At 38.0% G+C, this 27,166-nt stretch overlaps 2 protein-coding genes across 2 annotated transcripts; both read right to left on the bottom strand.

Annotated features, from left to right (window-relative positions):
- Positions 1-2,002: 2,002 nt before the first annotated feature.
- On the bottom strand, positions 2,003-9,702 carry LOC128690407 (antifreeze protein Maxi-like). The gene is made up of 3 exons (XM_053779085.2): positions 9,616-9,702; positions 9,431-9,459; positions 2,003-2,889 (listed from the first exon to the last, which is right to left on the bottom strand). The coding sequence occupies exons 1-3, from the start codon at positions 9,650-9,652 to the stop codon at positions 2,191-2,193; spliced, it is 765 nt and encodes a 254-aa protein (XP_053635060.1). The 5' UTR covers positions 9,653-9,702; the 3' UTR covers positions 2,003-2,190.
- Positions 9,703-20,828: 11,126 nt separating this feature from the next.
- LOC128690408 (antifreeze protein Maxi) lies at positions 20,829-22,675 on the bottom strand. The gene is made up of 3 exons (XM_053779086.2): positions 22,543-22,675; positions 21,788-21,843; positions 20,829-21,679 (listed from the first exon to the last, which is right to left on the bottom strand). Exons 1-3 carry the CDS (start codon positions 22,583-22,585, stop codon positions 20,990-20,992), a joined length of 789 nt encoding a protein of 262 aa, XP_053635061.1. The 5' UTR covers positions 22,586-22,675; the 3' UTR covers positions 20,829-20,989.
- Between the last annotated feature and the right edge of the window lie 4,491 nt (positions 22,676-27,166).

Here is a 27,166-nt window from a genome sequence, read left to right as displayed (position 1 = left end):
TGTTAAATATTATTGAGTGATATATGTATTAAACAGACTGAAATAAGTAAATAAGAGTAGGATTGTATGATCTATTCAGGTTTAGCGCTTGTATTCAATAATAATAATAATAATAATAATAATAATAATAATAATAATAATAATAATAATAATAATTAGGCCTAATACATAAATATGTGGCATACATTTTTTCTATAAATCCGCTACTGAGGTTGTTTGCTTTAAATTTATCAGTCAACAGTCACCGAAATGTATTGCACAGGTTCTATCAGATCCTGGTGTAAATAAATGCAAACTGATACTGCAGAATACACGTTTGTTAGTTTAGCTAAGTAATGTGAAAAGTGAACACACTATACAAATTTCAGGCATATGATCATTGTCGATTAAGTCTCAATTTGTTTTGGATTTTCTTACATCTATCTCTTAAAAATTTAGCTAAAAAATGATAAATGTTGGACTTAGGGGCTACCTACCTGGAGGGTGTTAATATTTATTGAGTTCTCTCTCTATGTACTTGTTGCTCCCTTGTTTTTCATTGGAGGTATCCAGCATTGTCTGCCAAGCTTCTCCAGTATCTTCCAGGTGTAGATTATGATGATCTATCTCACCTGCTTCCTAAGGTGCACAGTTCAAGGGACTTCAAGGGCTCCCAGTAATTCAGGTGTTTGACTAAGTTTAAACGTGCTGTGAAGGTTCTCTACATTTTTCAGCTCAACAATTTCGTCTGCCTTGAAAGGCGCCGTCAGTACACAGTAATACATGAGCCTAGAGAGAACGAGTAACCTGAAGAGTGTCATCATTGGTCTGGCATCCTTTGTTTTGAAGTTTACAGTTATCTAACCTATCATTTTTCTTGCAGTTGCAATAATAACGCTGTTGTGCTCCTTGAGTGTGAAATCTAACATTATCACTCCCAGGTCTCTTACATTTGACTTACGTTCTGTTGAGTGATTTGAGTTTGCACTCTGAAATTGTGATTTCCTCCATTATTTTATGGCGTAATAACTGAAATTTGTCTCACTGAAATTCACATTGTCGACTGTGGCCCACTGAAGATTTTGTTTATATCAGGTTGGAGGATTCCTGTCTTCAATGAATGACACTTTGAAAAGGCTCTAGTATCGTTTGCAAAGGGTGATACAGTGCTTTGATTGATGTCCCTGTCTGTGTTACAAATGAGAATAAGGAAATGAAGTGGGGCGAGTACCTTGCCTTGCAAGACAACTTTTCACTGTAGCAGCCATTGATTTCACTCCGTTTACTATTACTCTCTGGGCTCTGTGAGGAAGTTAAAAGTACATCTGCCCAGCTTCCCAGTTATTCCTCTTGCACTGATTTTGTGTGTAATTACCCCATGGTCGCAATTATCAAAGGCACTTACAAAGTCAGTGTATATATACCACACCTATATTTTGTCTCTCCTCAAGAGAATCCAAGACCACGTCGTTGCCTTTGGCAACTGCAGGACCATTACGACCTGTTCTGAACCCATGTTGACTTGGGTTGTGCAATCTGCTGCACTGGTCGCCGTTGCCCAGCGGTGAGAGTAGCCACTCTCATTGCTGAGGTCCAGGTAATGAACCCTGGAGATTAACATGTGCAGTCTGCTGCGTTCCTATATGATTGGCAATCTTGCTTCTTAAAATTCTTTCAAAGATCTACTTAATGTGGGATGTTAGGGCTATTAGTCCGCAGTTTTAAGCCAATGCTTTACTAACACCTTTGCTGTGCAAGAAATAAATATTTTTACAGGGCTATGGATAGACTGCTCTTGTTATAGAAATGAAAATAAAGAATTAATTTGTTGGAGCCCTTGAATTCAATATTAGCCAAAAGAAACAATTATGTATAAAAGCAGAACCATCATGGGTTCAGGTGATTATACGGATGTTTAAATTACTGCTTGACAAGTAACCTGCGGCAAACCAAACTTTGTTGTCATCGCCTTATATTGGTCGGAGGAGTATGCAGGGAGATATATTGAAAGCAGGGAAGATAATTTCATATTTAGCTTTTATAAGGATCGCATAATATATACATATAAGATTATCCATCAGGGATAAACATGTGTTATTACCATTGACAGCCTCACACCAGCCTCGCTAATCTCCTCATTATTTGAACGACACACGGGTCTTCTTCACAGGTAATATAATGAATGGAAAATCAAGAGGAAATTAGAGATCGTTAATGTCCGTAGCCATAGCCGCCGCCGTAGCCACCCCCAGTACCCTTAGCCTTAGCTAAAGCCTTGGCAGCTGCTGCCTGAGCTTGATTTGCTGCTCCCTGTGCAGACTGCAAGTCGCTAATGACAACAACTTGCTGTTGATGGAGGGAGGCGGCCGCCTGCTGGGCTTGCCAAGCCATGGCCTCCTGTGCAGCTCTCACTGCTCGGGAAGCCTGCAGAGCATTGAATGCCTGGGCAGTGACAGCTCGGGCCTCCTGACGGGCAGCAGCCAAATCATTAGCTACAGCAACGGCCAAGTTGTAGGTATTTTCTGCAGCCTGCTCAGCAGCAAAGGCTTGCCCGGAGAGAGAGGACTCGGCAAAGGCTGCTGCTTGCGCACCCTGTGCAGCTTGTGTAATTTGTGCGGCTTGGGACTGCTTCTGTGCAGCTGCGGCTTGAGCAGTTTGTGCCGCGGCTACTGACACTGCAGCAGCCTGATTAGCTGCGGCACGTGCAGCTGAACTAGAGGCTCCTTGAAGACCTGCGGCAGCAGCAGAAGCCTGAGCAGCAGCCTGGTTGGCGATGTCAGCAGAAGTGGGTCCGTGGCCGCCTCCTCCACCAGAACCAACAATCAAGTAGCCACCACCGCCACCGCCGCCACCATAACCGCCACCGGCTCCATACCCAGCAGTAAAGGCTGTATTAAATCCTCGCTTGTCCTGCGAAGACATAAGGTCAAAATGACATACAAACTATGCATATTATTGTTACTATGTTAAAAAGTCAACGATAAACTTTTAGATACTATATGCTTATGGCAAATTTGGAGTTGTTACACTGAGGAACACAGGCAAATACTACATAAGCTAACAGTTATGAAACATTGTGAAACGGATATTAGTCTTTGTGTATCACAGTTTTTTCTTTTTTATATTTTGAGAGTAAATGTAATATACCAGACCTTTCATATGCTCGGTTTCAGAATTCATAGATCGGTTGTACATTTTTATCGACTCTTTGAAATCATAGTGAAGTATAAAATTTGACGGTTTCGACCATGGTAAGCAGTAACACTTAACCACTTGTGACACAAACCAGTCATTCTAAGTCCGTTCAATCTAGCCAGTGTTCAGTTTGGTATCAAGGATACCCTGATAACTTACCTCACGTAACAAAAATAGATAAAAATTCCATGGAGATGCTGAAACAACTGAAACACACTACAAAGGTAAATGGAGTCCTGAAATTCTTGTTGAATGCTGCTGGGTGTTAAACAAGACCAGCCAGCTAAGGTCTACAGATGACAAAACCTGGCTAAACACTTTTAAAATGTTTGTGTGGTTTATTGATATTATAACATTCTTCGCAAATGTTAATTGGTTGACTAACTGGATTTAAAGCCTATGGACTACACAATAGTCTTAATATTAAGGCTGCATAGAATTTCTTCATACCAGTTAATACTTTAATCCCTAAAACAGAGATTAACGAAAGCTCTCACCATATATAATATATTGAGACAAATACACGTATTGTTGTATGTATCATTGTGCACATGTTGATTGTTTGACTAACTGGGTTTAAAGAGCAATTAACTACACCAGGGCCATTAAGGTTGCGTATATTTTTAAAACTTAAATTTTGTTGAGCAGTATTATTGGAAAATCGAATTATATAAGTTGGAATACCAGCTAAGCAATTTGCTTGATACTGTGATGCTTAAATTATTGTCAAATAGATGCTCTTTTATATATACATGTCAGTATAAATTACTAATGTAAAAAGAAAAAGTTTTTGTGCGTTGCAAAAAAAAAAGTATGTATATAAATATATATATATATGTCGTGCCGAATATGTAAAACTGGTCAGTTAGCAAGAACTCATTTAAAATTAAGTCTTTTCTAAAATTTTCTCTTATACGTTTAAAGATATATATTTTTTCATTAATGTTGATGTAAAAATTTTTAATTTTGCACCAAAAGGAACTTAGAAAACTTACCTAACCTTATTATAGCAAGCGCAATTTATTTTAGCCTAACCCAACTAAATATATTTTAGATTTGTTTACAATAATTTAATACTAAACAAACACAGTGAAATATATTTTTTTCGTTAGGTTCAGAATGATTTTGGTGAAATGATTGCATACACAAATTTTCACTTGTACTATATGGCAAGATGAGCGTTGCTATTTAAGCCAAGATCGCAAATTCTGCCTATTCGGCAAGACATATATATATATATATATATATATATATATATATATATATATATATATATATATATATATATATATATATATATATATATATATATATATATATATGTACATGTTTACAGAGGGGCAATTGATATATCGGATCATTATTTAGTTGTACCTACAGTTAGAGTAAGAGGTAGATGGGAAAAGAGGAAGGTGGCAACAACAAGTAAGAGGGAGGTGAAAGTGTGTATAAACTAAGGGAGGAGGAAGTTCGGGTGAGATATAAGCAACTATTGGCAGAAAGGTGGGCTAGTGCAAAGATGAGTAGTGGGGGGGGTGAAGAGGGTTGGAATAGTTTTAAAAATGCAGTATTAGAATGTGGGGCAGAAGTTTGTGGTTATAGGAGGGTGGGGGCAGGAGGAAAGAGGAGTGATTGGTGGAATGATGAAGTAAAGGGTGTGATAAAAGAGAAAAAGGTAGCTTATGAGAGGTTTTTACAAAGCAGAAGTGTTATAAGAAGAGCAGAGTATATGGAGAGTAAAAGAAAGGTAAAGAGAGTGGTGAGAGAGTGCAAAAGGAGAGCAGATGATAGAGTGGGAGAGGCACTGTCAAGAAATTTTAATGAAAATAAGAAAAATTTTTGGAGAGTTAAACAAGTTAAGAAAGCCTAATGAAAATATGGATTTGTCAGTTAAAAACAGAGTAGGGGAGTAGTAGATGGGGAGATGAAGGAATTAGGTAGATGGCGAGAATATATTGAGGAACTTTTAAATGTTAAGGAAGAAAGAGAGGCAGTAATTTCATGCACTGGTCAGGGAGGTATACCATCTTTTAGGAGTGAAGAAGAGCAGAATGTAAGTGTGGTGGAGGTACGTGAGGCATTACGTAGAATGAAAGGGGGTAAAGCAGCTGGAACTGACGGGATCATGACAGAAATGTTAAAAGCAGGGGGGGATATAGTGTTGGAGTGGTTGGTACTTTTGTTTAATAAATGTATGAAAGAGGGGAAGGTACCTAGGGATTGGCGGAGAGCATGTATAGTCCCTTTATATAAAGGGAAAGGGGACAAAAGAGACTAAAAATTATAGAGGAATAAGTTTACTGAGTATACCAGTTATAATTGAAAGAATTAGAGATAAGACAGAATGTAGGATTGCGGATGAGCAAGGAGGTTTCAGAGTGGGTAGGGGATGTGTAGATCAAGTGTTTACATTGAAACATATATGTGAACAGTATTTAGATAAAGGTAGGGAAGTTTTTATTGCATTTATGGATTTAGAAAAGGCATATGATAGAGTGGATAGAGGAGCAATGTGGAAGATGTTGCAAGTATATGGAATAGGTGGTAAGTTATTAAATGCTGTAAAGAGTTTTTATGAGGATAGTGAGGCTCAGGTTAGGGTGTGTAGAAGAGAGGGAGACTACTTCCCGGTAAAAGTAGGTCTTAGACAGGGATGTGTAATGTCACCATGGTTGTTTAATATATTTATAGATGGGGTTCTAAAGGAAGTAAATGCTAGTAGGGTGTTCGGGAGAGGGGTGGGATTAAATTTTGGGGAATCAAATTCAAAATGGGAATTGACACAGTTACTTTTTGCTGATGATACTGTGCTTATGGGAGATTCTAAAGAAAAATTGCAAAGGTTAGTGGATGAGTTGAAAGTGAACATAGAAAAGAGTAAGGTGATGAGGGTATCAAATGATTTAGATAAAGAAAAATTGGATATCAAATTGGGGAGAAGGAGTATGGAAGAAGTGAATGTTTCCAGATACTTGGAAGTTGACGTGTCGGCGGATGGATTTATGAAGGATGAGGTTAATCATAGAATTGATGAGGAAAAAAAGGTGAGTGGTGCGTTGAGGTATATGTGGAGTCAAAAAACGTTATCTATGGAGGCAAAGAAGGGAATGTATGAAAGTATAGTAGTACCAACACTCTTATATGGGTGTGAAGCTTGGGTGGTAAATGCAGCAGCGAGGAGACGGTTGGAGGCAGTGGAGATGTCCTGTTTAAGGGCAATGTGTGGTGTAAATATTATGCAGAAAATTCGGAGTGTGGAAATTAGGAAAAGGTGTGGAGTTAATAAAAGTATTAGTCAGAGGGCAGAAGAGGGGTTGTTGAGGTGGTTTGGTCATTTAGAGAGAATGGATCAAAATAGAATGACATGGAAAGCATATAAATCTATAGGGGAAGGAAGGCGGGGTAGGGGTCGTCCTCGAAAGGGTTGGAGGGGGTAAAGGAGGTTTTGTGGGCAAGGGGCTTGGAGTTCCAGCAAGCGTGCGTGAGCGTGTTAGATAGGAGTGAATGGAGACGAATGGTACTTGGGACCTGACGATCTGTTGGAGTGTGAGCAGGGTAATATTTAGTGAAGGGATTCAGGGAAACCGGTTATTTTCATATAGTCGGACTTGAGTCCTGGAAATGGGAAGTACAATGCATGCACTTTAAAGGAGTGGTTTGGGATATTGGCAGTTTGGAGGGATATGTTGTGTATCTTTATACGTACATGCTTCTAAACTGTTGTATTCTGAGCACCTCTGCAAAAACAGTGATAATGTGCGAGTGTGGTGAAAGTGTTGAATGATGAAAGTATTTTCTTTTTGGGGATTTTCTTTCTTTTGTTGGGTCACCCTGCCTCGGTGGGAGACGGCCGACTTGTTGAAAAAAAAAATATATATGTATATATATATATATATATATATATATATATATATATATATATATATATATATGTATATATATATATATATATATATATGTATATATATATATATATATATATATATATATATATATATATATATATATATATATATTATTGTCGTGCCGAATAGGCAGAACTTGCGATCTTGGCTTAAATAGCAACGCTCATCTTGCTACATAGGACACAAGCGAAAATTTGTGTATGCAATAATTTCGCCAAAATCATTCTGAACCTAACGAAAAAAAAATATATACCCCCGGTTAACGAACTTTTTTCATTCCAGTAGTATGTTCAGGTGCCAGTACTGACCGAATTTTTTCCCATAAGGAATATTGTGAAGTAGATTAGTCCATTTCAGACCCCCAAACATACACGTACAAACGCACTTACATAAATACACTTACATAATTGGTCGCATTCGGAGGTAATCGTTATGCGGGGGTCCACTGTATATATATATATATATATATATATATATATATATATATATATATATATATATATATATATATATATATATCGGTCAGCAAATTTCTGCAGGGTGATAAGCAAGGTGATGAGAGAAAGAAGCCAAAGAAAGACAAGACTGAACGTGAGACTAAAAGGAAGGCGTATGGGAAGAGTAAATATATATATATATATATATATATATATATTTGTAACCACGAACGAGTGGTATTAATTAATAACAAGACTGCGACTAGCCGAGGATTCGAACCCATGTCGTTTTGGCCCGCCTCATGGTGAGCGAAAATCACACATGACGCTCTAACCCACGGGACCACACAATCCTACATGAATCAAGCACCCAGCAGAGCTAGGTGTTTTACCTTCATCCAAGGACATACGGTGGTGTGGATGCTTCAGCTAATTTCATTCTACTTCCCGTTTGGTGTACTAGCCTCATGAGCAGTGGTATTAATCAATAACAACACTGCGACTAGCCGAGGATTCGAATCCTCGGCTAGTCGCAGTGTTGTTATATATATATATATATATATATATATATATATATATATATATATATATATATATATATATATATATATATATATATATATACATATATATATGAAATTGTAAGAATGAAAGAATGTAAGAAGACTGTCGGTAGAAATAAAAAGGGGAAGGTATCAGAGCATAGTAGTGACAACTCGCTTAGTATGGGTGTGAGGTATGGTCTTTAAATGTTGCATCATGGAGGTTGGAGGCAGTTTAGATACATATAAGTTACTGTATAATATTTAATTACTCTGATACTTTTAAATAGTTGAGGTGTAACTTATTTTATCGGATAATAGACAATATTTTTTATAAACTCATTTTCAATCATCCAATATTTGTTGAATTGTATCTGTGAAATAAAGAAATAAAACATTTCAAGCCATTAATCAGATATGCAAATTGAAGTTTTCAAATGATCTTGGTACAAAGAATATTTCAATGTTTAAATTAATACTATAATTCCAAGTATTGTAGGTCCAAGAATTATGCTTCCTATCCACAAAATGATACATGACCTACTATGTCATCCCATTTCAAGAACATTTTCACCTTCGTTTTCTTTTTTAAGTTTGTAATGTAATTGTTCATACATTTCACTTTCATAAATTTTTAAGCTAGCATGTTTGATTTCTTACCTTTTCTGTTGATATTTTATAATACTTATGTTGACCATTTGTGCTGGGTATTAATTAATAAACCTGAGCTTTTCCGTGTACTGAGAATTTAACGTCAATAAATCAGTGAATATTTATAACATCAGTCATATTGCTTGTTAGTTTATCTCATATTTGGCATCTTCATAAAAAGTATTTGAGAGAAATGGAACTTAGGTTAGACTAGGTAAGGCTCGTCAGGAAACAGAACAAGTGTTTCTTGACGCAGGTCTTAGTCGGATGATGACCCGCCGTTACAGCTTTTTGTCATCTGACTGAGGCCTTCCGCTGGCTTACCCCTCCACTCCTTAAAAATAATGGTGATAGTTATAACCATTTAGTAATAATAAATGGAACTGACCCGGCAGCCTCACATTTGCATGTCCACGGTTATTCCCCTGGTTCGGTTCTCAACAAATCATACACTACTTATAGAATTAGAAGGCTGTTTATAGCAATACAGTTATTAAGAGTAAATAGCTGCTAATTCTTAAAGATTTACACAAGCACTAAAGCGCGACAAAATGAGTCTTGATTGTTTAGAGCCTTGATCATTTATATTTTTGGAAGCAACATTAACCTAAAATTTTCCAAATAATAATAATATAATCTCAAGAAAAGGTAAGGAAATACATTATTAAGTTACAAACAGAAAATTGCTTAAATCACAATTAACTAGACTTGCAGTACTCACGCGCACTGCTTCATCGCCGACCACAAGGCCTGTATGGGAAAGTAAAAAGTAAATATTTATTAGAAAAATATGTAACTACACTTGAGAACAAATGTAATTCACTTTTATCACAGTTTTATTTAGATAATCTCAGATATGTAGGTGCTGGCTTTTTTTTTTTTTACGGAAGTCATTGGGTGACAGACCCACACATAGGAGAGCAACGAGAGTCTTGAGTGTCATGGCAGTGCTGGCTGGCCGGGTGTGCGGTGACTGGAGTGTGCGAGGTGGGTTTATATAGTGGCCGTTCCCACTGTGGCATGACGCTGCTTAACAGACAGTTGTGTGCCAGCCTAACACCATCTATTGTACTACACTCCGCACCTCACAGTACTAGCACATTTAGCACGCTTGTGGGAATGCAACCTGACCACCGGGTTCGATTTCATATGACTCCTCGTACACAGAGGATTTTATCCTGCATTTTTTTTTTACACAGGGTCTGACAAGGTTAAGGATCCCTAGTTTTATTGACAAGCTATTTAGAGGTTAAGGATTCCTAACTTTATTGACAAGCTAAGAGCTGTTACCTACATCAGCTCATTTGAAAGCAATTTTATTGTTATGAGATATACAAGTAGGGAACAGGATGAAGTTGGAGCCATCTGTGGGCCAGCATTTTCATTTGATCAACTGACGTTATCTCGTTGACATCATTATGCTGTACGAATGTGTTCCATACTCGAATCATCCTGGGTATATATGATCTCAGATGGAGTGATGTTCTGGAGAAGGGTACAGCCAAAGTGAAGTTGCTGCTTTCTGCCCGTCTTGTGGCATAAAAGCTTGTTTCACTCTGTCCTCGAAGTGGATCCAAGTGAGGTACTTTGACAATATTGGTCTTATACATAACAGTAAGGCCACCCACATCCCTCCTGTGTTGAAGGCTCTGCTGAAATGACAGATCTATCCAGGATGGGTCCAGGCGAGAGATGAGACGTCTTGCTCTGTTCTCCACTCTGTCAAGCAGTCGCAGATGAGAGGGGGGGGGGAGGCAGGCAAACCAAGAAAGTGGAGCATACTCAAGGTGTGAGCGTACTTGTGTCTCGTACAGAATCTTGCAACCCCTACTGTCAAGCAGATGCGAGATACAGCGAAATGCTGTAAGCTTCCTGGCTGCCTTGTTTGCTAGCTTTACAACATGGTTCTTCATGGTTAGTTTGGAGTCAAATTTCACCCCAAGGATATCAACTTCTTCTCCAGGTGCCAACACCCTCCCATTCATCATTACTACTGTACCAGCATTACCATCATGGTGCCTAGAGACGATCATCATTTGCGTTTTCTCAGGTGCAAATGTTACTTGCCATCTATTTCCCCAAGCTGATATAGCTCTTAGCTGGTGATTGATGTAGCTTAGAGCAGCTGGCATTTCTTCTCTTTGATAAGTGAATGTCAGTGTACAGTCATCTGCATATGCATGTGATTCTGGGATGAGATGAAGAAGATCGTTGAGGTAGACATTCCATAACAATGGTCCCAGCACGCTTCCTTGTGGAACACTTGCCCCAGTAGGATGTCTTGCTGATTCCGTTCCATTGAGAACTACCCTTAGAGATCTACCATGAAGGTAATCATTGAGGAGACATAGCGTAGAGCCTGCAATTCCCAGTGCTATATTTTCATTGTTGTGAATTGTAGTGTCATCCTGTTCCACCTTTGAACTGTAATGCCTATCCTTAGTCAGTGATAATAACCCCGTGGCAGTCGCCCAAATTACGTATTGTTGTGCTCTTTAAGGCACCTGAGTTCTTAGATTAAGTCTTGGATACGTTGTGTGTTGGCAGGCGGAAGCCATGCCTAGTTATATGCCAGATGTTGTATCATGTTGTATAATACGTGATTGCTTGTGTATGTGTGTACTTTTGTGTGCTTGCTACGCTATGTCTCCTCAATGATTACCTTCATGGTAGATCTCTAAGGGTAGTTCTCAATGGAACGGAATCAGCAAGACATCCTATTGGGGCAAGTGTTCCACAAGGAAGCGTGCTGGGACCATTGTTATGGAATGTCTTTATATTTTCCTGTGTTTTGATTTTATTATTTATTATATAATAATAATCTTGTTAGTGCCTGGTATCTCGTTGACATATTATTTTATGCACCCATATCTATTTTGTACCTGAGTTTTAAATAAATAAAAAAAAAAATCCCAGTGCTTGAAGTTTTGCTAAGAGGCCCTTGTGCCACACCCGGTCGAAAGCACCAGCAATGTCCAGTGCTACCACACAGCTGACTTTGGATTCATCCAGTGACTGGTGCCACTTAGTGGAGAGGTTTAGCAACAGATCAGCAGCAGAGTAACCTTTCCTGAAGCCATATTGACGATCACAAAGTAGTGAGTGGTAGTCAAAAAACTCTGTCATTTGTCTGAGATTGTTGTCTCAAGGATCTTACCAGTGATTGACAGGAGTGACACTGGTCTGTAGTTGCTGATTTCTGCTCTGCTCTTCTTTTTGTGAACAGGGACTACATTTGCCTCTTTCCACAGAGAGGGCCATTTACACTGTACTAGGCAGTGCTGAAAGATGCGAGTTAGAGGTGCTGCTGGCTGGTCTGCACATCTTCTCAGCAATCTTGGGCTCAACTTGTCTGGGCCCACAGCCTTTTCTTGGTCAAGCGATTTAAGAAGGAAACGCACCTCCTCCTGCCTTATTGTCACCACTGACAGTTTTGACACAGTTCTTGCAGCTAGCCAAGGAGGGTCCCTTGCTGGATCAGGAACTTGCATTTTGGTAGCAAAGTGTTCAGCAAATAGGTTTGCCTTCGCTTGACTACCGGTCGATTTAGAGGTGTAATGAGTTCATCAGGCAGATAACCTTGTCTGTCCTTGACCAGGGACCACCAGGTTTTGGAGCCTACCCTACCTGATGCTAGCTTTCTTTTTGTGTCCACCTCCCATTTAGCAACGGCCCACTTTTGAACGTCACCCATATGCCTACTTTTAATTTTAGGATAATTTACCTTACAGGTTCCTGTGAACTTCAATGCATAACAGGGATCAAACGGTTAAAGATTTTATCTTTACTTGAAAGGTAAAGAAAAGAACTAATTGATTACGATTAATAAATATCTACCCAGAGGATAAAGTTGTGAAACTAGCATATTGCCCTTAACCTTTCTTCGTACAGCATTCCCCAAAGCACTTGAACTAGTCCTGTTGCAAACCTTTGCACCGTCTCTAATTCTTTAACGTGCTTGACCAGTTGTGGGTTCCAAACTGGTGCTGCATGCTCCAGTATGGGCCTGATGTACACTGTGTACAGAGTTTTGAACGCTATCGGAACGCTATTCTCAGGTTTGCCAGGTGCCCATATGCTGCAACAGTTATCTGGTTAATGTGCGCCTCAGGAAACGTGCTCGGTATTATACTCACCCAAAGATCCTTTTCCTTGAGTGAGGCTTGGAGTTTTTCCCACCTAGCCTATACTCTGTCTGTGGTCTTCTTTGCCCTTCCTCGATCTTCATGACTTTGCATTTGGCGGGGTTAAATTCAAGGAGCCAATTGCTGGACCAGGCATGCAGTCTGTCCAGGTCTCTTTGTAGTCCTGCCTGATCCTCATCCGATTTAATTCTCCTCATTAACTTCATTAAAGCATTATGTTGCATGTGTCTCCTTTTTTTCGATCAGGTTATATGCAACCTTCATGATCTTCATGTAGTCGATAGGCTTTAAGCCTCATCAATCATTAACTAACAGAATATCACTGAATATATTCTGATAAATATACATCTCTGAGTGTGTTTGTACTGAGAACACCAGTGCATGCACACGTGGAGGGATACATATCTCAGTATTTTTTACTCAGAGTTTATTTTAAGGCAAATAGGGTCGTTTTTGGAATTAACGTATTGACTGATGGTGAGCAATTGACCTGGTTAAATGACTAGTAGGATATAAGCACCTAGAGATGTTTATCTCTTAGTATATATACAATGAATTTACTTTAATCCCTAAAATAGTATTCTTGACTGGTGGTGGTTCTAGATTCGCCGATTTAATTGCCCGGCCCGGACTTTTTCCAAGGGGTGGCCCGGCCTTGGCTCCCTTTCGCGGGAGAGTCTCAAACCAATGTCTGCCATGGGAGGAGGTACAAGTACCTCCTCGTCTTCTGGGACCAGCTGTCCTCAGGCCTAGGCCCATTCCCCGCCCTCCAAGGGGCTCGGAGGGAGAAGCTAGGCACCTTGGGTTGCCACAAACCCCGCCCACACTGGGCTCGAAGGGTGTGGCAGCTGCATAGCACCAGATGATGTCAGGAGGTGTAAAGGCAGCAAGCACTACAGGATCCTTTTCGAGCCACACCCTAGCTTTGGGCTTAAAGCCCGAGCACTGGGGAAGCTCAAGAATGCCTCTTGCTGTGAGTGTTTCTGCTGCTAATTCACTTGTCCGTTGCACTCTGATTTTCTTGTGATTGGTGGTGAACTGGTTACGTGCAACTTTAATGACGCTCGAGTAGTCAATAGGCTTTGAACCCCATTAACCAACCAACTATGGTTCTATCTGTACATGTTCTAACGATTATTTCGTGATGTGTGCACTGAGGAGGGCAGGGCGTGTACACGTGGAGGGGTATATGTTTTAGAGGTTACTTTAACCCAATAAGCCTATATTTGGAACTAAAGTATTCTTGACTAGTGAAGATGTGATATGCAGCCTTAATGACCTTCGTGGTTCGAAAAGCTTTAAGCCTACTTAAGAAACGAAAGATTCCATCTTGTTTAAGCAAGGGTCCAATTCTGTAAGCTGTAAGCAGTGTTTGCCTGTGATTTTGCAAGGGTTTAGTTAATATACTGCTTGATATAAGACATGGAAAGATTGATGTATGGCTTGTGTTTATGTTAGAAAATTTTCGTTGGAGTAAGTATTTATGGCTCTGATGGTACAGTCTCTGGGTTTGACTTCTACTCAACATGGCTTCCTCTTTTGGATTTAGCAAAATTAGGTACACCTGCAAATATACTGCTGTCCTACGTGACATAATAATTGCATTCTGGAAACAAAAAGATTATTTTTCCCGTCATATTTCATCACCTGGTATAGGTTGCATATATGAAATAATGAAATCTGTCAGACTAAGGTGGGAGACTTCAGAAGGATAAAAGGATATCGTCAAGCAGTTCACTCTTCAATTCAGTTGTTGTGAGAGCTTAAATACGGTTTCCTGCCAACTGAGCACCTCATGACTTAGTCGGCGAACTTGAACTTGTATGACCAGAGCTTTGATAAAATGGGGAATGAAGAAGGATGGGTAACGATGGAAATATAGGAAAAGGGTGGGTGGGGGAGGTTAGGTGGGATAATAAAGGTAAGTGGCCTAACCACTTTGGACTTAGTCGGCGGGTGGGTGGGGATGACTGCAGGAAGTGCTTGGGTGCGTAGTTACAGGTAACAGTTAGATTGACTTCCCAGTTCCTCCTCCTAGTAAAACAAATAAGTATAGTTACAAAAATTCATAATGTAAATTTTTGCTGTATGATATTACGAAAAAAAAAATATATAAGCTTCGATTGCTTAGTTAGTTTAGGTGCAAAAAAAAATAACATTAGTTTACTAACTTTCCTGGGAAAAGGGTGAAACTTCAGGTGATCTGCAGCATATGAGCTCAAAATTTTATTTGGTTCAAATGAAGATATTCTTCAACTGTCAAAATTTCAGTACCGTATAATTCCAACGTGTTTAACAGTTTATCATCAATAAAATATATTAAAGTAAGAGTTCATTGTGAAATTTCACAACTAAATTTTAACAATTTAGATGCACATACAAGGCTGCTCACTGCAGTCACCTCCTCCCGTTAATTTTTCCAACTTCTGCTCAAATAAAACTTGTTTTTAACTATATTTCTCCAAAATCTGTATTTTTTCAGTGAAACATTTCCAAAATTGTTTCCAATTTTGTGTTTTTATCCACTATGGTTCAGACTACTGCTTGTTTTGTTTTCAGAGTAGCTTGGTCTAACATTAAACTAGTTCATACACTCACTTTTTGCCTAGTACAGACTCACCTAACATACCTGTGACCTAGAGGTGATTCATATCTCATCCTTAAATCGCCTATTCCCCATTTTTTCCAAGGCAGTCACCAGACATGTCTTCATAACTCTCACGACATCACTTGTGTAAACTTATAAGCAGAGGACAAAAAGTACTAGTATTATTATATTTTAAATCTTTTTATAGTGTTTTGACCATCAAAATTTGCACAAACCAGGAGAGATTTTGAAAGCAGTATCATGTTACTTTTATGTTTGATTGAACTACCTGTTAGTGACTGACTTTAAAACAACATTTAATATGTTTGAAAATTACATGTGAGTAATGGCTTGTGTTTTATATATATTAAGCAACAATAGTAAGGTGGCTGGCTTGATTAATATCGAAGATTTTGATCCAAGGACTCGGAGCCATTTTCCCCTCCCTCGGATCAAATGTGTTATCTCCCATTTGCCAGGAACTATATGATGAGATTGGGTTTAGGGCTCCCATATGAATATAATTATAAAAAAATAAAATAATAATAATAGCAACAGTGTTAAAATTGAGAAAGATCAGTGACAAACATAGCAAGGATTATTTTTCATTTTTCTTTGTGCCCGTAGGTTTGAGATTTAATTAATTTGCATACCTAATGGTTTCCTTCGCTTACAGAATATACCAGTAGGAGCGCCCAGGGGTTGGTTGGTAGGCTTCACCCCACTACCCTCCCCATAATCTTCACCAGCCTTCCATAGCCACCAAAAATAAAAAATAATAATAAGAATCCTTAGACAGCTTTGGTGTTTATTGATCTGCAAATGTAGTTTCAAGCCAAGTCCCAAAGTCCACTTTCAATCAGTGTGACACCCCTAAGCCTCTCCTATATAGAAATTATGGAGCCGGCCCTGGTATATCATTGAGGGATATGTACCTCAGTGTATATATGCACCGAAAATTTATATTAATTCCTATTCTAGAGATTAATATTTTGAAAGCTAGTGTGCAATTGGCCTAGATTTAATGGCCACTGGTGTGGGTAGGCATTATACCTTACAAACTATCTCAGTGAGGCTTTCCCTTCAGACTCGAGATTTTTGTGTCATTTCTCACATCTTGTGTGTCATACTAATATATACGTATTGTTAAATTACATATTATTAAAAAATCACCGACAGATATAACATTCAATTTATTTATTTGGAAAGTCGACGTTCAGTACGTTGTGTTTCTTCGCAAATAAACTTATATTAGCAGATTTTACGAATGAGTATTATATTTAAACAAATAATGATTTTTAAATAATATAACTGCATATTATTTATTTATAAATAATAATTAAAGAATGCAAGTTTTTAAACATGACACGAGAAGTCGAAGGTTAATAAAACACGAGCCCGGAGACCAGTGATGGAAGTGTTTCGAGAGTCGAATTGGTTTTGTGCATTTCCGGACAGAATTCTGGAAAAATCTGAGCCGTAGTGTTTTCACAATAAACAGCAATGTGACAAAGAAATATGCAAATTGCCTTTAGTGATGCTACTTTAAAGCAAAAGCTCAAAATATGTGTTAGAAAATTTGTGAAGCTGGAAAATGCCGCCAAAATTACGTACATCATTTAGAGGAGATTCATGCTCACATCGTGTAAGTTTGTCCACGATGGAAGTAACAGTAAGTGTATAATTAAGCTTCGCATGTTTTCTCATTATTTAGTCTTTTCAAAGAGAGGTTTCGTGATGCTGGTGAAAGACTTCATCCAAACAAGAATATAAGAATGAAGGAACATTACAGCAAGCCAGTTGGCCCATGCTTGGCAGGTCAAACTCGCACACACACCCACACCCTCATGTACCCGTAAACTTGTATTAACATTTATCCAAAGTTCTTGTGTCATTGACGCTGCCTGGAAGTTTCTTCCATTCGTCTACAATTCTATTGCCAAACCAGTACTTCCCCAATATCCTTCCTAACACTAAATTTCTCACACTTGGATCTGTTGCTGTAAGGCCTATCTTGGGTATATATTTTCAACACGCTATTTATAACCTCTATTTATTATCAAAAATGGTTTTAACCATAACCATAATTTTTAAAGGGGTGGACTAGCTGAAGGCCTCGGTCAAATGACCAAAAGCTCCAGCTGCGGGCTATCAATTGTTAAGACCCGAGTCAGGAAACACTTGCTCCTATTTTACTGACAAACCTTACGTAACATAACCTTGATTTATTAATCTTTTTCATTTGTAAACTAGTCATGTCCCCTCAAATTTCGCGTCTTTTGTTTTGCTCACCCACAACTCCGTTGCCAAACAAAGTTTTCCTTATTTTTAGGTCTATTTTGACCAACTTGGATCCCCTTGCAAAGAAGGCTGGTTAAAGTTCCTGGGAGGCAATTGGTAGGTCATTTGCAGTATATGGATAAGAACTAATATTGGCCGAAGAACGCTACCTCCTGTGGTACCCAGGGTTGATAATTTTGGTAAATGAGATTGTGTCAATGATAGTCACAGGCTGACGTCAGACCGTAAGATAGGACTTCATGGAAGTAAGAGCATGACCTCTGATTCCATGGTGTTCTAGTTTCAGCAGGAAGATGTTGCAGTCTACAGTGTCAAAAGTTTTTGTTAGATTAATAAAGAAGTCGATTGAATATTTATTATTTTCTAGATCTGAATAGACAGTCAAGCATCATTGGTACTTTTTCCTGGTTTGAAGCCAAACTGGCAAGAGTTAAAAATATTTTGTATAGCGATAAGTGTGCGTATATTCGTTTATTTATTACGTTTTCAGATATTTTTGATAACAAAGACACGTTAAGAGATGGGCCTGTACTTAGTTAATTTCAGCTAGGTCTCCATTTTTATGTTTTGGGGGCAACTCGTACAAGTTTAAGTATTGTAACTGTAGCCATGTTTTATATATTTAAAGTGCTAGATTATATTCACAAGATAATATAAATTCAAATAAGGATTTTTTTAATAATTTTACAGGGCAGTTCATATATTCTATAGAGCGAATTTTTATTATGACTAAGGTTGTAGAGACCAACTTAATGGGGTTGTCGACTCTGTATATGGTTCTTTTTTCCCACTTGCAGTCGCCTCCTCTGCACATGCAGCCTACTAACACTAACTTAATCACAGTAAACAAATAAATTACACTTTCGCCTGCCGAGTAAGGTGATGATGGTATCAAGCGAGTTACATAAAGAAAAACTGGATATTACATTGGAGGGAGGGAGTATGGAAGAAGTGAATATGTTCAGATATTTGGGAGTAGTCTTGTCAGCAGATGGGTTTATGAAGGACTGGGTAAACCATAGAATTGATGAAGGAAAAAGGGTGGGTCAAGCATTGGGTATCTGTGGAGACAAAGAACGTTATCCACGGAGGCAAAGATGGGAATGTATGAGAGCATAGTGGTACCAACATTCTTATATGGGTGTGAAGCATGGATTATAAATGCTGCAGCAAGAAGGAGGCTGGATGCAGTGGAGATGTCGTGTTTAAGGCCAGTGTGGTGTAAATATGCAGATAATCCATAGTGTGGAAATTAGGAGGAGGTGCGGAGTTACTAAAAGTATTATTCAGAGGGCTGAGGAGGGGTTGTTGAGGTGGTTTGATCATTTTGAGAGGACGAAGCAAAATAGGATGACTTGGAGGGTATATAAATCTGTAGTGGAGGGGAGGAGGGGTAGGGGTCATCCTAGAAAAGGATGGAGGGAAGGGGGTAAAAGGTTTTGTGTGCAAGGGGCTTGTACATATAGCAGGCGTGTGTGAGCGTGTTACATAGCAGTGAATGGAGACGAATGGTTTTTGGGAGTTGATTAGCTGTTGGAGTGTGAGCAGGGTAATATTTTGTGAAGGGATTCAGGAAAACTGGTTAGCCGGACTTGAGTCTTGGAGGTGGGAAATATAATGTCTGCACTTTAAACGAGGGGGTTGGGATATTGGCTGTTTGGAGTGACATCTGAACTGTCGTATGTGCGCCTCTGCAGAGACAGTGATTATGTGTGAATGATGGTGAAAGTGTTTCTTTTTCGGGGCACCCTGCCTCGGTGGGAGACGACCGACGTGTTGAAATTATATATATATATATATATATATATATATATATATATATATATATATATATATATATATATATATATATATTATATAGCACTGCTTACCATGTCCCAAGGTTCGTAGGTTCGAGTCTCCTACGACCTGAAGTTTGTGTTTGAATATTTCGCTTATTCTGCGAATTCTAAACATATGTATAATGTGTATATATATATATATATATATATATATATATATATATATATATATATATATATATATTTTTTGTTGTACCCACGAACAAGTGGTATTGATCAGTATCAACACTGCGACTAGCCAAGGAGTCGAACCCATGCTGCTTTGGCCTGCCTCATGGTGGGCTAAAAACTCATGCTGCCTTAATCCGTAGGAGTCGTGTGGTCCACAGGACCACACGACTCCTTGGCTAGTGGCAGTGTTATTGATATATATATATATATATATATATATATATATATATATATATATATATATATATATATATACATACATGCATACATACATAAATAATATAGGGAGGTACCACCTCTAGAACTTGACTGGGGACCCTCATCCTCAGAGAAGACAATAAACGTACCTCAGGGAAAACTCAAGGTTCTCCCCGGAGCTGTTTGAATATTTTCTTCTACCACCCCCAATAATTTATATATATAATGTGCCGAATAGGTAAAACTTGTGATTTTAGCTTAAATAGCAACGCTCTTCTTGCCGAATAAGGCAAGCTAAAATTTATGTATTCAGTAATTTCGCAAAAATCATTTTGAACTTAACGAAACAAATAGTATATATTTCAATGCGTTTGTTTATTATTAAATTATAGTAAACTTACCTAAAATATAGTTAGTTGGATTAGGCAAAATTAAATTGGGCTTATAATAAGGTTAGATAAGTTTTCTAAGATTCTTTTGTTACGAAACTACTAATTTATACATTAACATAAATGAAAAAATATATCTTGAAACGTAAAGAGAAAATTTTAGAGAGGACTTAATTTTAAATGAGTTTTTGCTAAATGACCAGTTTTATCTATTCGGCATTTATATATATATACATATATATATATATATATATATATATATATATATATATATATATATATAAATATATATATATATATATATATATATATATATATATATATATATATATATATATATAATATATAATATTTATATATAATTACACACTAAGATACACACCTTAGTATAAATACTTATGGGGCAGTTATGTGTTGTTGATTATTAAAAAATAATTAGTTTTGGATTGTAAATGATAGCATGCAGAGAAATTAAGCATTGACCCAACGTTTTATTAGGAAATTCATATATTAACGTAATGTTATGAGAATGCTTCACAGTATAAAGTTACTCCAGTTCCCCCAGACGACCGCTTACCACTGGCCTCCGTTCCGTGAGCCTTTTGACTGGGGAGTATCAGGTGGTGTCCCCTATGTGTTCTTGTATCCTTAGTGGCCGTAGCCGTAGCCGCCTCCATAGCCACCCCCGGTACCCTTAGCCTTAGCTAAAGCCTTGGCAGCTGCTGCCTGAGCTTGATTTGCTGCTCCCTGTGCAGACTGCAAGTCGCTAATGACAACAACTTGCTGTTGATGGAGGGAGGCGGCCGCCTGCTGGGCTTGCCAAGCCATGGCCTCCTGTGCAGCTCTTACTGCTCGGGAAGCCTGCAGAGCATTGAATGCCTGGGCAGTGACAGCTCGGGCCTCCTGACGGGCAGCAGCCAAATCATTAGCTACAGCAACGGCCAAGTTGTAGGTATTTTCTGCAGCCTGCTCAGCAGCAAAGGCTTGCCCGGAGAGAGAGGACTCTGCAAAGGCTGCTGCTTGCGCACCCTGTGCAGCTTGTGTGATTTGTGCGGCTTGGGACTGCTTCTGTGCAGCTGCGGCTTGAGCAGTTTGTGCCGCGGCTACTGACACTGCAGCAGCCTGATTAGCTGCGGCACGCGCAGCTGAACTAGAGGCTCCTTGAAGACCTGCGGCAGCAGCAGAAGCCTGAGCAGCAGCCTGGTTGGCGATGTCAGCAGAAGTGGGTCCGTGGCCGCCTCCTCCACCAGACCCAACAATCAAGTAGCCACCGCCGCCACCATAACCGCCACCGGCTCCATACCCGGCAGTGAAGGCTGTATTAAATCCTCGCTTGTCCTGGTGACAGCCATGAACATATTAGAGGCCTGTGACATGATGAATTATATGATGTACAGGTGTATCACATGCTAGTGCTGTTAATACGATTAAATTTATTGGACTTACTCTCGGGCTCTCTTCAGATTCCTTCTCTGCCTTTTCAGGGATGCAGACAGCGAAGCCTGTCAGAAAAAGACGAAATGATTCACAAAAATCCACACAAACATGAAAAAGGATAAATCATAAATTTCCTAATTTAAGATGCGTTATGATTCTGTATGTAAATATATCAAACATCTCAAGTCATTGTTTTTTTTTTCAGTTTCACAGCATTTTAGTGGATTATTTTGAGTGTAGCCTTAAATCTTAGACGAGCTGTGGTAAGTCTTATACTTGTAAGAGTATTTAGGAAATTCTGGTAGCTTTAATGTGAATTATATTAATCACAAAAATAGATGATTAATTAATTAATTGCTTCGCATACTCTTTTACTTGACTTTGTATGTTAAATTTGCATTCGGCAAAGATCGAATCTATACATTGTTTCAAAGGCTAAACTAATACATATATGCAGATTTGGTGCAAGACTGCATATGTCTGCAGTTGAAACAAAGTCTGTTTCCAGTTGCATTAATGAAACTTTCTAGATTTGTTTACGATATATCTCTTTATAATTTTGTTTCAGAGAAATTAATGTGAAGAAAAACTTCACACGAAGTTATTGTGATTCACACCTCCGTTTTAAGAACTAACAAATATTATTTACATTACATGATATTCATAGACTTGGGTTAATCTAAACAACAAAGTAATGAAATACAAATATTATCATGCTTTTGTGAATACCAAAGACTAGGACGAAATTAAGCACTGAGTCATACCAAGAGCGAGGCAGAGGACGAGGAGAGAGAGTCCGGCGTGCATCTTGCCTTCAGAGTATACCAAAAGATTGTGATGCCTAGCGCGGTGACTTTTCGGTTTATATATCCATGGATGCAATGACGTAGCACACTCCATCCAATGCGTAGTGTGAATGGCACCATGCTAGCTTCTGAGTATTGTTATGTGAATCACTTCTCCAAATGAGTGAAGTACTATGCCCTACAGTCAGGGTAATGCTAGTTACTGAAGAATGATAATTGACAACTGAGATGCCACTTGCTTCCTACGTACATTAATAATGCTGCTTTAAATTAGTGTTAGTTTATTAAGACTAAATAGTTTTCTTGAATTTCTTAAAGTGTATACGCTTGAGATAAACATCCTTTCATTATATATATATAGTTTGATTAGTTTAAGTCTTATCGATTGCTAGGATCATTAAGGCATTAATCAACATATTAAACAACTAGAAACTTGATTTTAAGAACAGAGTAACAGTAATTTACATTAAGGTTATTTTTATCGGTGTTGTGTGTATGTGAAATTACTGTACCTATTCATCGTTAAATAATTGAGCTAAACTTGTGGTGTCCCACTGTTTTAAGTGTACTGAACTCGCTTGGTTTCCCTTAGTTGCAGTCGTTAGGCGTCAAGTCTTAACCTTTGATCCCTGCCTCCCAGGTACACATGATTGATAACACTAAATTCATAAGCCCCTTGTATTTTATCGTACCTTTTCTTTAAGCCGTTTATTGCGTCTGTATTAATTACTCATCCATGTTCCATTTTCTACCTTTCCTCGAGTTAACGGAGCATGTCCTGCGTCTTTCCTTTTATTTCCTTTTGTATCCGGTCCTTCGCCTTTCAAACAATTTATATCTCTTCACATTGTCGAGTCTTCATAGTATTTTGTATGTCGGGATCATAACTTTCTAGGCTCTCCTGTGATAAATTTACTTCTTCAAGAAGGTTTATTAAGATGTTAATATTTAGAAATGTTTAATTTTTATCTTGTAATAGTTAAAAAACCCATACAATCCTGACTGAATAATTTAACTACCTTGCTACCGAAAGATAGTATTATGCAGTAAGCTATTGTTTCATAGTAGTTTCTCGCAAGCTAAGGAAGATCGTTGTACTGTACGTACAAGGTGGCACCTCCTCTCCTGACATCACAGTTTCTTCAAAGTTTATAGTAACTGAATTAACGGTAAATGAACATAAGCAATTAATTTTGTATACTATTGGCGACTGGTCATGTAATTGACATTAATAGTAAAAGTTTTTTTTTCACTATTTACCATTGCCTTTAGCCATAAAAGATATAAATTAAATATTTTGCTGTTCAGTATCTGTAAAACGTTATTTTGGTGCATTAAGCTTGATATGTTTGATACTCTCAGTTGACTGGCCTAGACATGCATCATGAGCTATGAAGAGAGAGGCGACAGGACTTCACATAGTATATGTAGTAAAGTATCGATACAATGGCAGCCATGACTTGCCTTGTGTCAAGAAAACAGAAAACCTGACTGAACTCGTTGGAAAAATTAGGACTCTGAAACACATGATTTGTTTGGCTCAATAGCCATTGCTTTGAGGTGGTTTGTGAAGAGTATTGACAAAGACCTGTATTATGTAAAACAGGCTGAGGCAATTCTAATAGTTTGAGGAAACATGTTCGCATTTGAAGAAAAAAATCGCCAATTATATTTTGATATATAAATTTGACAGCAAACGGCGAAGTTTGAAAAACTTAGAGCAGTTTTGTTATAGGAGGAGAAAAATTGTCAAAATAATTAACAGAAACTCGGAATATCAGGATATGTCACTATGACATGTATTCATCATCAGCAAGTGAAGGAAATGTATAGAAACTGAAGATAGGCATCATTTGGGATATGTAGTGGGTCTTGTTGAAATAAATGTTTTACTATAAGGATGAAATATTTAAGCATAGTGAAAGAAATCTGTAATTGGTGGTTATTGTTAAGAGCTGTTGCAGAATGCTTCTTATATTTTCAGTGATTTTATTGCCGTTCCCGTTATGTAAAATTATTTATAGTACGATAACTTGTTTCAAAAGAATCATGCAAAAGTATTTTTATTTTGAACATTTAAGATAAATATGACCAATAATTCAACTTCAGAGCTTTTACACAATGTTCAGAGAGTTATCTTCAGACAAAAGAAAGTAAGTCACAGTTCTGTGCTAGGAACACCTCACAACACATCTTGGAGAGGAACCTTAAGATGATGTTTCGGTCTCCTGGACCACTCGCGATTTTATAATGATTCAGGACGAACCAAAATGTCGTCTGAAGTTTCCTCTCCAAATTATGAGTTAGTTGAATATACTCAGATTCTTTGCCCTTCTTGGTGTGACTCCATCTTTAATATGGCATCGATGTAAAGTCATTCTTTTGAATCACAGTTAATAACATTGAGAGTAGGGTTAGATCAAAGGCTAGTTTGTTTTAGACGTAGTAGTCAGTATGTTAGACGAAGGGTTTACCCAGTTTTGTATGACCTAGTAACTTAATTACCTTTACTTTGTAAAATTATACGATGCTGTTATGTAGCCGTGTAATAGAAAATAAATTACCATTTTTGAGATAAGATTAGAAATACACGTACGAAGAGATTTATAAAATGATTTCATAATGTTGAAAGGAAAATTTTTCCAATAGATAAGTGCAACTTTTAATGGAATCACTTCACTTAAAAAGATCGGTAATCCAACGGTAACAGTGGGAATGCCTGAGTTGTTTCATTTAGGGTTTTTTGGGCAACACAGTGATGGCTTTGTCTTATTCGAAATACCCTGTATCAGCGCAATACTCCATTGTTTCACACTCCTTTCGCACAACACTGAGAGGTGTATATTTTTCAGTATATACTCTGCAAAGATATTTAATTTATGTTTTAGGGATTAGTGTACAGGTTAATTGTAGATATAATGGTCCACATGTTCTTTAAACAAACTAACAAACTATTTTGCACAACCACACACTTCCATGTAAAATAATTTTTTGATATGCAAATGGTCATAGATACCTTTTCAGCATTTTCGATGTGATACTGGTTTGCCAGTTTCGTATGATTAAAGTTAAGTACCACATGAAATAGGATAGCCGAATACTGCTGTATATTATAATTAACACAATGTGGCCTCTAAAATTACTGTAAAAAGACTGCAGTTTTATGGTAAAATAGCAACCATGATGTATTACAACGTTTCTTTGGACAAATATTCGAGTCTTGCTATTTAAAACAAAAGCAGAGTACACATCGTAATCCGTGTGTCATAACAAGAGTGTTGGGGGGGGGGAGACGAGGCGGTGACAGAACTGTACCTATTTGCTGTCATGGGTGAAGTGTATTATTAGATTTAACTGTTTCTTTTTAACAAAAAGCGTCAGAAAAAAAATGCTTAGTTGCTTTTAACAAGAATTTATTTACTTAGATAAGGAATTAAATCATAAGAACATAAGAAAGGAGGAACGCTGCAGGAGGCCTGCTGGCCCATACTAGGCAGGTCCTTTACAATTCATCCCACTAACAAAACATTTGCCCAACCCAATTTTCAATGCCACCCAAGAAATAAGCTCTGATGTGAAAGTCCCACTCAAATCCAACCCCTCCCACTCATGTACTTATCCAACCTAGATTTGAAACTACCCAAAGTCCCAGCCTCAGTAACCCAACTAGGTAGACTGTTCCACTCATCAACTACCCTATTTCCAAACCAATACTTTCCTATGTCCTTTCTAAATCTAAACTTATCTAATTTAAATCCATTACTGCGGGTTCTCTCTTGGAGAGACATCCTCAAGACCTTATTAATATCCCCTTTATTAATACCTATCTTCCACTTATACACTTCGATCAGGTCTCCCCTCATTCTTCGTCTAACAAGTAAATGTAACTTAAGAGTCTTCAATCTTTCTTCATAAGGAAGATTCCTAATGCTATGTATTAATTTAGTCATCCTACGCTGAATGTTTTCTAACGAATTTATGTCCATTTTGTAATACGGAGACCAGAACTGAGCTGCATAATCTAGGTGAGGCCTTACTAATGATGTATAAAGCTGCAGTATGACCTCTGGACTTCTGTTGCTTACACTTCTTGATATAAATCCCAGTAATCTATTTGCCTTATTACGTACGCTTAGGCATTGCTGTCTTGGTTTAAGGTTGCTGCTCACCATAACCCTCAAGTCCTTTTCGCAATCTGTATGGCTAAGTTCTACATCATTTAACTTATAAGTACTAGGGTTATGGGCACTCCCAAGCTTCAGAACCTTGCATTTATCTACATTGAACTGCATCTGCCACTTTTCTGACCAAGAATAGAGTTTGTTTAAATCCTCCTGAAGTTCCATAACATCTACGTTTGAATCAATTATCCTACCTATCTTTGTGTCATCGGCGAATTTGCTCATATCACTAGTAATTCCCTCATCAAGATCATTGATATATATTATAAACAACAACGGGCCCAAGACTGATCCCTGTGGAACGCCACTTGTTACAGATCCCCACTCGGACTTAACCCCATTTATGGACACTCTGCTTCCTGTCAGTGAGCCATGACTCGATCCACGAGAGCACTTTTCCC

The sequence above is a fragment of the Cherax quadricarinatus genome, chromosome 29 (genome assembly GCF_038502225.1).
Source record: "Cherax quadricarinatus isolate ZL_2023a chromosome 29, ASM3850222v1, whole genome shotgun sequence".
Classification (NCBI taxonomy): Eukaryota; Metazoa; Arthropoda; class Malacostraca; order Decapoda; family Parastacidae; genus Cherax; species Cherax quadricarinatus.
The sequence above is the reverse complement of the archived record's forward strand: the minus strand, read 5'-3'. Positions and strand labels throughout refer to the sequence as shown.

Excerpts from the sequence above, each read along its gene's own strand:
- LOC128690408 (XM_053779086.2), bottom strand. The coding sequence starts at position 22,585 with ATGCACGCCGGACTCTCTCTCCTCGTCCTCTGCCTCGCTCTTG. Across the intron at positions 21,844-22,542 it reads CGTCCTCTGCCTCGCTCTTG|GCTTCGCTGTCTGCATCCCT; the intron begins GTATGACTCAGT and ends TTTTTCTGACAG. Across the intron at positions 21,680-21,787 it reads AATCTGAAGAGAGCCCGAGA|GACAAGCGAGGATTTAATAC; the intron begins GTAAGTCCAATA and ends GGCTGTCACCAG.
- LOC128690407 (XM_053779085.2), bottom strand. The coding sequence starts at position 9,652 with ATGACACTCAAGACTCTCGTTGCTCTCCTATGTGTGG. Across the intron at positions 9,460-9,615 it reads CGTTGCTCTCCTATGTGTGG|GCCTTGTGGTCGGCGATGAA; the intron begins GTCTGTCACCCA and ends TTTCCCATACAG. Across the intron at positions 2,890-9,430 it reads TCGGCGATGAAGCAGTGCGC|GACAAGCGAGGATTTAATAC; the intron begins GTGAGTACTGCA and ends ATGTCTTCGCAG.